The 11,915-nt window shown below is 44.1% G+C and overlaps 1 protein-coding gene across 1 annotated transcript; it reads left to right on the forward strand.

Annotated features, from left to right (window-relative positions):
• The first annotated feature begins 307 nt into the window (after positions 1-307).
• Positions 308-9,545, forward strand: PTCHD3 (patched domain containing 3). The gene is made up of 4 exons (XM_075492591.1): positions 308-1,079; positions 1,409-1,530; positions 3,354-3,499; positions 7,343-9,545. Exons 1-4 carry the CDS (start codon positions 348-350, stop codon positions 8,941-8,943), a joined length of 2,601 nt encoding a protein of 866 aa, XP_075348706.1. The 5' UTR covers positions 308-347; the 3' UTR covers positions 8,944-9,545.
• Positions 9,546-11,915: the final 2,370 nt, after the last annotated feature.

Below are 11,915 nucleotides of genomic sequence, written 5' to 3' on the forward strand. Positions count from 1 at the left end.
CGCTGTAACAGCACCGAGGCCGCGGCGGGATAGGCTCCCCTCGGGGCGAAAGCCAGCGGGCGAGGCAGCGGCAGGGGCGCGGCGGGAGCACGCGCCCGCCCATCGGAGACGCGAGCCCAGGGCGCGGCGCGGTGGGGGAAGTCTCGTGTCCCCTCCTGCCGGTCCCGGTGGGGCGGTGGAAACCCCGGTGAGTCACAGCGAGGGAGGGATGGCCCTTGGCCGCGCCGCTGAGGAACGCTCATTCCCTCCCCGGCCCCAGGGGGGACAAGGCGGCTTACCTGCCGCGCAGCACAGCAAGAGGCCACGGCGGAGGAGCTGCCGCCGGCAGCCGTGCCCCCGCCTCGCCCATGGAGGACCCGCGGCGCCAGGCGAAGGGCTGCTCCTGCCGCAACACGGACTGCGTGGAGCGGCCGCTGAGGCGGCTCTTCGAAGGGCTGGGGGTCGGCGTGGCCGCCTGCCCCTGGCCCTTCGTGCTGGTGCCGCTGCTGCTGTCGGGCGGGCTGGGCGCCGGCTTCCTTTTCCTCCTGCAGCGGCAGGCGAACGACATCGAGGGACAGTTCACGCCGACGTCGGGGCCCGCCAAGGCCGAGCGCGACTTCGTGCGGCAGCACTTTCCCACCAACGACTCGGAGCGCTTCTCCGCCCAGCGGCTGCCCACCGAGGGCGCCTACGCCGCCCTCATCGCCGTGGCGGCGGGGGAGGGCTCGGTCCTTGCCTCGCCGGCGCGGCGCGACGTGCTGCAGCTGGACAGGACGGTGCGCGACCGCGGCTACGAGCGGCTCTGCGCCCGCATCGGCAGCGCCTGCGCCAGCCCCAACCCGCTGCTGCCGCTGCTGGGCTATGCGGCGGCCGCCCTGGAGAACCTCACCTTCCCCGTCAGCGGCGGCACCTTCCTGGGCACCGCGCTGGGCGGCGTGCTGACGGACGCCGGCGGGCGGGTGGTGTCGGCGCGGGCCCTGAAGCTGGTGTATTACCTGCAGGAGCACGGCCCTGCGGCAGCAGAGAGCCAGCAGTGGCTGGAAAGCTTCCTGCAGGAGATCCCGGCGGAGCTGGTGAAGTTGAACTTCACCTCCATTCAGGTAACACAGCGGTGGGTACAGGTGTGCGGGGGCCGCCGAGACCCGAAATGCCCGGGCTTCCCCATCGCCAGAAGGGAGATGGTGGAGGAAAAAGGCGAGGGTCGGTCCGTAGGCTCAGCTGCAGCACTCTGAGCAATGCTTCCAGTGCCTCATGCAGTGCACCATCCTTGGCCTCTGCTTGGTGCAGGCAGCACTTCTGGGGGTTGTGAGGGCCACGGAAATGCATTAGTGCCAGCACGATGTTTAGCATTGCCTCTGTGTGTGCATAAAGACCAAGAAAAAGAGTAAGAATTGCTTCATCTTTTCTTTCCTTCTTATTTTAATGGCAGGTGACTTACTTTACCTCGCTGTCCAGACAACAGGAGTTTGAAGGAAATACCAAGACTGTGATCCCACTCTTCTCCATAACATATTTCTTGACAATAACCTTTTCGGTCGTCTCTTGCCTAAGGTAAAATGTCTTCTAAGCTATGGATCGATGAGGAGTTACCTCTTCTTTACCTTGCCTAAATTGGTTTCTGCTCTTGTAAAGTGAAGTCATTCTTGAAGCTGCAGACTTCATGTAATAATAGACAATGTATTTCTCTGCTGATTCTCTCCTACTTGTGTGTATTTCCCAACTGCTTAAATGGGGTTCATGATAAGTATCAATACAAGCTGAATACAAGCTGAACTGAACAAGCATTCAGTTCAGACATGCACAGCCTGAATGCTAGTATCCATTTGTCTGTTCTTTGAAGCCATCAGTCATTTCTATAGTCCTCACCTTGTAAGAATCCTTTTTGTAGCTGATGGTTTTGGAACTATTTAAACAACTGAAACAAACCCCCACTCTTTATCTTTTTAAGAGGTCTGAGGTGCTGTAGCTTTGGCACTGAAAAACACTATGCCAAGGAAATTATGAAAGGGTTCTACATTACCCTATGCAGGAAGGGGGCCAGAAGCATGATCTAGCCAGCCTGGCAGCAGCAGAATTCTGCACAAGCACTTCTGTTGAATAAAACTTACCAGCTCAACTTGGCATACCCAGTGGAGGCATTCACCGAAAAGATGCATAAAAGTCAAACAGAAAAGTCATCATATGGGGGGAGGGAAGGAATAAGTGGTGCTATTGCTAAGGTTATTCTACTACTTTCTTGCTTCATTCGTAGCTTCTATCCTCATCCTGCCCGCAAGATACTAATTCTTTGTAAAGATCAGTTAAAAAAGGGAAGAAGCAGGGGAGGGAGGAGGAAGTATACTATGTTAACATCTGTTTGCACCTTTTTTCTGTCACCTGGTCAGCTAAGGTACAGATGAATGAGCACTAGCTTCATAGGTTACTGCAAGTCTGGGAACGGCTTTAGGTATTCTGCTTGCTAGTAGAGTCTGAGCCTTACTTGCTGTCCACAAAGAACTTAGCCTGCCCTTTCTTTGCACTGGTGGAAGGTGAACCATTGTACATTTGACAACCGTACGGCAGTGTTTGTGTGCTGTGCTTGAGAAATAAAGTTCTACTTGGAGGGTGGGCTTACTGGTTTAGTGCTTGCATCAAGCATCATGCTATACAATTTCTAGATATCAGCTGTCTCTTGTCCAGTTGTTTGTGAGTGCAGACAGAGCAAGGACGGTGCCACCAACACACACTTCTTGCCTTGGAAGCAGGAGTTCTCTTAAAGTTCAGAAATGGTCTACAACCTGGAAAATATTACTGATCAGGCAAGAGGCTACTCTCTACCCCCGTCATTGTGGTGCTGTCAATAGCATCACATGCGAAGTGTCCCACTGGGAGTGTTTCACGGGGAATCCTTGAGCCAGCCCTCGGGAGCATCTTGGCAAATGGCTGGTAGCCAATCTGTCTGCTGAGAAAGCTTCTGTACACAGCACTTACTGCCTGGAAGATGCTTCCATACTACACTGATATGCTACACCAAGAACCCATGTAAAAGGAAAGCGCTTCTAAAAATTCATCATTTTTTGGGTCACCCTAAATCTAGCCTCTCACTGGTAGAGCTTATGTATCTGCATTTTGGCAGCTCCCTTGTTACTGATGCAAAGATCAGTATACATCTTTACTCTTATGTATATAACTGGCTAGCAGTAATAATGTATTTAGCACCTCCTGTGTAAATTAATCTTGTCCAATGGTGACACCTGGGAGCTCTCCTGCAAATAGCAGCTTTCATCAAGAGTTCTCTCTACTGTCAGTATCTGTGCAGGATATTCACTTGTCATGCCAAACAGCTTGGTGAAATATTTGACATGTAACTAAGATATTCCTTAAAATATTTTCAGACTGAGCTGTGTAAGAAATAATGTCTGGCTTGCATGCTGTGGAGTGGTTTCTGCCGGTTTAGCTGTATTAAGCAGCTTTGGATTGATGCTCTTCTGTGGAGTGCCATTTGTGGTCACTGTAGCAAACGCGCCATTTCTTATTCTAGGTAAGTAGAAAAAGCGAGCCAGATTCAGATACGAAGACTAAAGTGGAGTTAAAACAACCTGACGGTGTTACTCTTTTATGATATGAGCATCAGATCATACGCAGTTCTGTCCTGCAGTGACGGGAGGAGACACTTGGAGGAGTAGCCTCCTCTGAGCTTGTACAGGCAGGTGAGCCACTCAGCTCAGCAAACTCACACTGGGACTGGAGCTGAGCTCTGGCAGAAGGGCAGCTTCTCCCAAAAACCGATGCCTGCTTTGAAAACTATAAATGAGAGGGTGGTAAGATTAGCACTTCTGGTATTGTTCGAGTGTCTCTGGTAATTTAGCCATGCTGATTAATCATTTAACTAGTGCTAATACTTGAGGTGAGCTCAACAGGGTTCTGTCACTGTATTCCTCTGTATACAGTGGAATGCTGTTTTCTATAGGTGTACTATAAGCTTTTACATATCTCATTAGCCTGGCATAAGTTTGTCTACCCCAAAACAGTTTGTCATTAGTACTGTTCTATGGGACTGCTGAATTTGTCAGCAACTTAAGCAGGTGCAGAGGTCTTCCCCAAACCATCCACCTCTTGACCACCTCTTTTTGCAGTACAGTGAGAGCTCCCTACTTCTCTGCTGTTAGTCAGCCTCAGGGTAGATCAACAGCAGCACCATGGAACGTGTGTCCAGTGTGCAGCTCGTGCTACACTAGCACTGACTCAATCCAGTACCTGTATTATGATGTGAATATGGAAAGTAAGTTACCGTAAGTTTTTGTATCCCTTTCAGAGTGTAGTCTTTGGTCAGATAAAATTGGGCCTGAACATGGCTTAAGCAATGAGCAGGACTGGCTGTAATTTCCAATAAGAAATCCATCTCATTTTGTTAAGATGTGAAATTTCCTCTGCAATATAATGACTATGTAGTAAACAGTCTCATTTAGCTATACAACTGAAGTGATGCACCATTCGTGCAACCAGGTCCCTCCAAAAACACAAAGAAGTTAGTATCCTTGCATCGCAGTTGCACAGACTGCTTGACAGCCAATGCTGAACTTCCCAAATACCATTAGATAATGTTGCTGCAAATAAATTACTGCTTTTAAAATCCTTATCTGGTCTCCTATATGATGAATTCATGTGATGTTTTCTTGGTCTTTGTCTCATGCTGAGGAAAGCACATGGAGCTCCCGTGTTGACAGAGGCTCTGCATCATAGATGTCTAATGCAAATGCTCCTTAGGATATGCATAGTTTCTTTGTTTCCTGCATAATTCAAATGCATTTTGTATTTGCATTTGTTTGCTTATCAAATGCACAGGCTCTTAATTTCACAAAGACCCTTCTGTATACCTGGAAAAGGGCTTAAGCCAGTCTCTTCAGATCTTTATAAATAACATGCAGACTTTTTGTCTTCCTTACATTAAAGCAAACAAATTACCAGTACATTAGACAAATTGTTTTTGAAGCCTGCCTGCTTTCTGGAAGCACTCTGGCTCGCCACCATCCAATATTACCTTTTGACTTACTGCTTATCTTGTTCCTGGTTTCTGGCTAATCTTCTGAGATCTAAGAGCCAGTCCCAAGCATTTAAAAGTCATAGGCCTGGTTAAAAATCATGAGTCTTCTAGAATAACAATTCTGTGCGTTTTCTTTTTTTGGTTTGTGGGTTTACATGGTTGGTTGTTTTTACGGTCTGTTCAGGTAACATTTTCAAACTTTCCTTCACAGTTATAAGGAACAGGCATGAGTGGGAGGGCTGAGCACTGAGATTGCTACTTAATCCCAGTATGCTGGAAGCGGCTTTTTTAAGAAAACCATCTCGTCAAAATCATAGAAGGTGGGGCCTGGAGGGAGCCTCATGAGGTCACCCTCCCTGCTGCAAGGGCATTAACTAGACCACTCCTGCCAAAAGTTTTTAAGAACTTCTTGAGAATTAAACAGGAAACTGTTTCTAGTAGTTAATTATCTCAAGAACTTTTGAGGCTTCCCTGATATCTTTAAGTTGATTGTTCCTTGTTCTTCCACATACGTGGAAGATAGTTGATTTTATTATTTTTTTTTTTAACAGTCCTTTATTCATTAGAGGACTGTTATTGTGCTGTCTGCCATAGTGTTGAATATTCAAGTATGCAAACAGATTAATATCAAAGAGATGATACAGCCCCTGTCTGGTCCACCTTTTTTCTGGACACTATCCTGCTCAGTAGGGATAGCTGAACTTCACTTAGAGCAGCTTCTGATTTGCTGTATTTTTAAAGGCAGACATAGTAGGGTAACTCCAGGTTTGGTTTATCTAACTATATCAGCTGTTATGTTCAGCTGTACCTGCTATGCAGAATGCAGTTTCTGGGAGGAGTTCAGGGAAGACAGCCAAAGGTAAAAGTACTTTCAGCCACCTGCCACTAATCTACCTGTGTTCTTGGACCAGCATCTATCCATATGTCTTTCCTGCTAATGGATTATAGCCATCTTTTGCATATCACATTTTGCTCTTTTCTTATCTGTTTGTCATCTAGCTCTCCATTTCCTGTCCTTCCTCCCTCCACCCAGATCTTTCTCTGCCACTTAACCAGTTATTCTCCGTTTTATATTTGTGCAGTCCTTTTTTGTTTGTTTGTTTCTGGAGTGCTTTGTTCATTGACTTGCTGTAATTCTGAAAGCAATTAAATTAGTATTTCTACAGTTTATTTCTGCAGTTTATCAAACTTGCTGTGAATTGATCGTACCCCTTGAAGTGCTTGGAACTTCTCCCAGACATCATTGGGAATTTAAATGTATTTTCTGTTTTCTCAATTAAAACATCGACTAGCACTGTACTAGTGCTTTCCCTGAATGCCTTTGATCAAGACGTCTACCCAGTTTTACAAATAATTCATCTTTGCATGTTTACTGGCAATTGATTGTTCAGGCAGCAGACAATGATTTCATCTATTCTTTTATGCTTAGCTATATAATTTTTGCTTGCTCCTCTGTTCATGCAGTCTTGCTTCCCTTTTTTGTGTGATTAATTTTCAGGGAATAGAAGAGCCCTTAATACAGTAATATTGGCAAAATACTGAAAGGTCTGTGATTAAAATCTCGAGAGTTAGCAGAGCTAAGAGAGGCACATTGGCTCTTCCTTTTTGAACTTCGGCTCGCTTACTCTTGTGTCTTAGCTCTAAGAGCATTACTCTTGTGTCTTACTCTAGCCCAGGACCCAGTCTTCCTGGCAGGGTTTCCCAGGACTCAGGTGGGTAATATATGCAGGCACATCAGTATAAATGTGAAGATAAATGAATAATAAATCATTAATAAATCCTCAAAGATAAAAGGGAGAGAAGGAAAGCAAAGAGCATAAAAAAGCAAGCCCCTGGAAGATTGGGATCACTGTTCTCCAATGTGGTAGCAACTGCTCTCCCTGTCTGATGAACACAGAGCAAGAAATTCTTGGTCTAATTTGCTGCAGTGACAAATAAGGGATTCCAGAGATAGTGGGGGCGCTTCTAGTGATAAGGATAGTTGAGCATCAGAATAGGTGATGTATTTAAATCTATGTAGTCACTGGACACCTGGACAGCAGATACAACACACTTGTCACAGATGGACTGTGTGTGCTCAGTCCTTCAGCAAAGTAAGGTGAGGGATCAACAACCCATCAGGTCACCAGGCATTTCTGAAATGTAATAAATTCAGCTACACACAAAGGATCTGTTTTCCTGTACCTGTTTAACTTGCATCAGCACTAAAGCAATGTTAATAGCCTAACTTCCTTTTTCAAAATTTTTTGCAGACTTAAATGTGATTCATTTTGTACTTTTATTGGGCGTTAGTGGAAGCTGCCATTTGCAATGCAGCATTAACTTTTTCTCCTCCTGCAGGAGTTGGTGTTGATGACATGTTCATCATGATCGCTTCCTGGGAACAAAGTTCAAGAAAAAAAGGGAACTCTGATATTAAATCTCGGTTAGCTGAGACTTACTCAGAAGCAGCACTTTCTGTGACCATCACCACACTCACAGATGTTTTGGCCTTCTTCATTGGCACCTGGACTGCTTTTCCATCCGTGAGATCATTTTGCCTCTATACAGGCACTGCTTTTGTCTTCTGCTATATATATACCATGACCTTCTTTGGGGCAATTATTGTATTAAATCATAAAAGGGAGCAAGGAAACCGACACTGGCTAACTTGTATGCCTGTGGGAGTAGATAAAGATCAGGCTGAGAAGTCCTGCTTGTACAATGCTTGCTGTATAGGCAGCTGTTCTAGGCAGTCATCTCAGTCAGAAAGTGAACACCCAATGAGCATATTCTTTAAAAAGTATTATGGTCCTTTTTTTACAAATAAATGGATCAAGCTACTTATGGTGTTGCTGTACGGAGCATATTTGGGTGGCAGTATTTATGGATGTACTCTGATCAGGGAAGGCATCGATCTTCGAAATCTGGCAAGTGATGACTCTTACGTTATTCCATACTATGATGATGATAACAAATACTTCTCAGTGTATGGACCCAGGGTCATGGTTGTCATTACTGAAAGTGTAGATTACTGGAATGAGACTGTTCGTCTTGGCATTGAGAACTGCATGCAGAATTTAGAGGGCATTTCCTATGTAGATAAGAACTTCTCAGAGTCATGGCTGAGAGTATACACAAAATTTGCCGAAACTACTATGATAAATATAAGCAATAGGACTCTTTTCATTAAAAACTTAAGTAAACTGTTCAAAATTTTTCCCAGTTTTGAGTGGGACATTAACAAGACTCAGGATAAAATAGAAGCTTCACGTTTCTTCATCCAGACAGTGAACGTGACCTCAGCTGTTGATGAGAAGAATCTTCTCAATCAGTTAAGAGAGACAGCCAAGCAGTGCAGTATTCCATTAATGGTGTACCACCCAGCGTTCATCTACTATGATCAGTACCTGGTAATAGTGCAGAACACCGTTCAGAACGTTGTCATTGCTGCCGGGGCAATGCTCGTTGTATCCCTTTTGCTTATTCCCAACCCATTGTGTTGCTTGTGGGTGACTTTTGCTATAGCTTCTGTTATAGCTGGTGTTGCTGGTTTCATGACATTTTGGAGCGTCAATCTAGATTCCATATCCATGATCAACCTGGTCATTTGTATAGGGTTTTCAGTAGATTTTTCTGCTCATATTTCCTATGTCTTTGTTACAAGTAGAGAGTCATCAGCCAATAAAAAGGCAATCGAAGCTCTGTCCCTGCTAGGTTACCCAGTATTACAAGGTGCAATTTCTACTATATTAGGAGTAGTTGTCCTGGCTGCAGCAAAAGCCTACATCTTTAGGACATTTTTCAAGATCATGTTCCTTGTTATTTTGTTTGGGGGTCTTCACGGTCTTGTTTTTATTCCTGTGTTTTTAACCTTTTTTGGAAACTTGGGCAGATCACCCCACGATACCAAATCTAAAGAGCTAGAGCCTCGGTTTAGAAATGATAAAGATTGTCCGTGACTAAGTTAAATGTAATATATTTATTATATATAGATTAAAATGCAGTGACTTTCAGGGAGTATAAGACACGAAGAAAATGAAGGACAGAAAAATACAACAGAGAAGCAAAGGCTTCAGAAAAGCCAGACAAGAAAAATAACAGAAGAAGTGAAAACGCTCAGAATGGATTTGCGTTTCTCGTTTTTATGTGTGCTTGACTAACGCTTCAGTGGTATTAGTCCTTTTTTTGTGACTTGTTTACTGAATGTATTAAAATTATTATAAACACTGACCACTGCGTCAGCTTAATGGACTATGTTACAGGTTTGTCAGGCAATGTACACGGGAGGGAAGAATAAAACTAGTTTGCATTTCCTGCCTGTTTACCTTGATGCTGTAACTCAGCCCAACACTGAGTCCAAAGCCAGTTTTGCCCCAAGAGTCTCAAACCTGGAGGTTTTACAGCAAGATTACAAGAGGTCAGAACTGCCTCAGATTGCAATGATTCATAAGCCTTCAGGAGACAAAGTCTGCTTAGGCTCCTAATGCAGCACGAGAAACCCTTCAGGAAGACAAACTGACCCACATTTTCTATTCAAATCCTTCTTTTCTTGGTGTCCCATTTTTTCACTATGATTAAACATCATTAGCTTTAAGAAGATCATGTGTAGCTTCTTTTGGTTGCAGGTTGCAAAGGGATATGCTGTAGGTGATTGAACTTGTGCGGACCTCCTGGGTAACCACCATCGAAGATGTCATGCCGTGGCACGACAGGGCAAGGATTCACTAGAGGGAACCACACCCTGATTCAGGACAAAGTGAAAAAGCAACTCAGGTTTAAGCTGTTAGTCCTAAAACTATAAACCCATAGATTCTGTTGGGTTCATCAGTGACAACGCATCCTGGGACACGTCGATAGAACAGAGGAGCTTTCACTGAATAAGAGCTAAGAATCTATGAGGTGGTCTTTTCACCTGTAGGGACAAGACACTGGATGAAAAAACAGTACATAATTTGTTGCCAATTTAATGACCTACCTGGTGGAAATCAAATGAATTATGGTAAGTGATGTTTGTGATTTTGGAAAAATTGGTCTAGGAGTTATTAAACTATTCAGTCCAAATCTGCAGCTGTGGAGTGTTTCTTCTGAGAGATGCAGCAAGGGTGACAAAGCCAGTGTCTGCCTCTGTTCTGTGTGGATTTCTGACCAGTTGCATGAGACCCAGTAGAGAGGGCAGAATCCTTCTATTTCCTTCATGATGTCTCTGTTTATGGGGTCAATAGACTGGAAGACAAGTCACTCAGAAATTACTAGTCAACTCCCAGGACAAGCAAAGTACTGATACTGATTTTCAGAGCAGGGAATCATAATCTACAGCCATTAAATTAGTTTCCATTGAGAGCTACTATGAAAGCTACATAACAAAGCTCAAGATAAATCACTGACAGCCGAGAAGAAATTGTGCAACCAGTTATTCAATATTGACTGAATCTGGAATACAACAAAAGCATTTATCAAAGAACACTAACCAAGTTGGTGTGGTAACCAAGTTACCACAAAAAAGGAAATTAGAATCAAACCCCAAAACTTCTCAAAAAATTTTGATTCTGTGCACGCCCTCTCAAGTTGGGGGGCGTGAGTGCCAGAGACCACATGGAGTTTATCTGAACCTTTGCTATGAATATACGAATACTACTGTTAGTTGCTCAGATACTACAGCGATGGATGATAATAGAACCTTTAGAGAGATGCTCTGAAGAGTAACAACTACAGTCATCATTAAGACACATCATATATCCCTTTGTAAAAGCACAATGAAATCAAGCACGAAGCTGTTTTTTGGAGGAGTACTTAACATGCATAAAAACAGAAGTGCACTTCACAGCCGATACATCTTTCCATACCTACTTTTATCCCTAGGTCCTAGAGCAACAGACTTTTTTTGCTTTGTGGAGATTAAAACAGAGCAAAACTACCAATTGCCCTACCACCCACCTCTCTGCCTATGACAGCCCAAGAATTCTTATATGAAATTCTTTGCAAAAGGTGTCCTGAACTTTCCTGCAAATTTCTGTCTCCAAAGTATGTTACATTTCTTTCTCATTCCAGTTTTTCTGTGGAACCTTCCTACCTGGAAAGATACTCAAACCAAATCTGGGTGTGTTGTTTCATTACTAAGGCAGCTGAATATTCTACTGTGAAAGTAGCTCTGTAATAATGGGTAAATGTTTATAAAAAATAAGTTACAGGTCTTGCAACCTCCAGAGTTGAAGAGCAAGTTTTGTTTGTAGAAAGAGAAGCAGTTCTTGAAATAGTGGTCAAAGAGTGAAAACCAGTATCAATCTTCGAAAAAATCTGCTCCTGAGGTGGAAGTCAAAACCCAGTGCTACTACAACCTGTATGGTACATTAATGCATCTCAGTATTACAGCCAGCAGCATTAAACTTCTAGGACAGGGCACTAACCACAAAGCTAGATTTAAGAAAAACAAAACCAAGAAAACTCCAACCCTACGCACCAGTCCCCTCACTTCTCCCATTAAATGTTTCAATGTCCATATTAGTGCTTTTATTATGGCAAATGATACAGCCATTTCTGCACTGATGAAGCTGCCAAAGGAGCAGATGATGCACTCACATTGGCCAACACCAGAGGAAGGCATCTTAATAAATACTAGACAGAAGGAACTGGAGTCATGCTCTTGGAAAAACAGAATGCAAATCTACTTCTGAGGGAAGTAAAGCGGGTGGCCTACTTAAAGTGAGTACTCTCACCTCTCGCCCTGTTCTTTGGCCATGTTTTAGAAGCAAAAATAGCTCCACTTGCTTCTAGGAAAGTTTTCTGAGCAGCTCAAGGGAGCAGATAGCTACCAATGGCTTGATTGCTCTATTTTCACAGTCCGTTTAAGGGATCAAGATTTAGAAAACTTGTGACATTTCAGCTGGCTCAGGTCATCACACAGTAGGAAGCAGGCAGAAAGAGCAGGCCACAT

Source organism: Mycteria americana, chromosome 2 (genome assembly GCF_035582795.1).
Source record: "Mycteria americana isolate JAX WOST 10 ecotype Jacksonville Zoo and Gardens chromosome 2, USCA_MyAme_1.0, whole genome shotgun sequence".
NCBI classification, from domain to species: Eukaryota; Metazoa; Chordata; class Aves; order Ciconiiformes; family Ciconiidae; genus Mycteria; species Mycteria americana.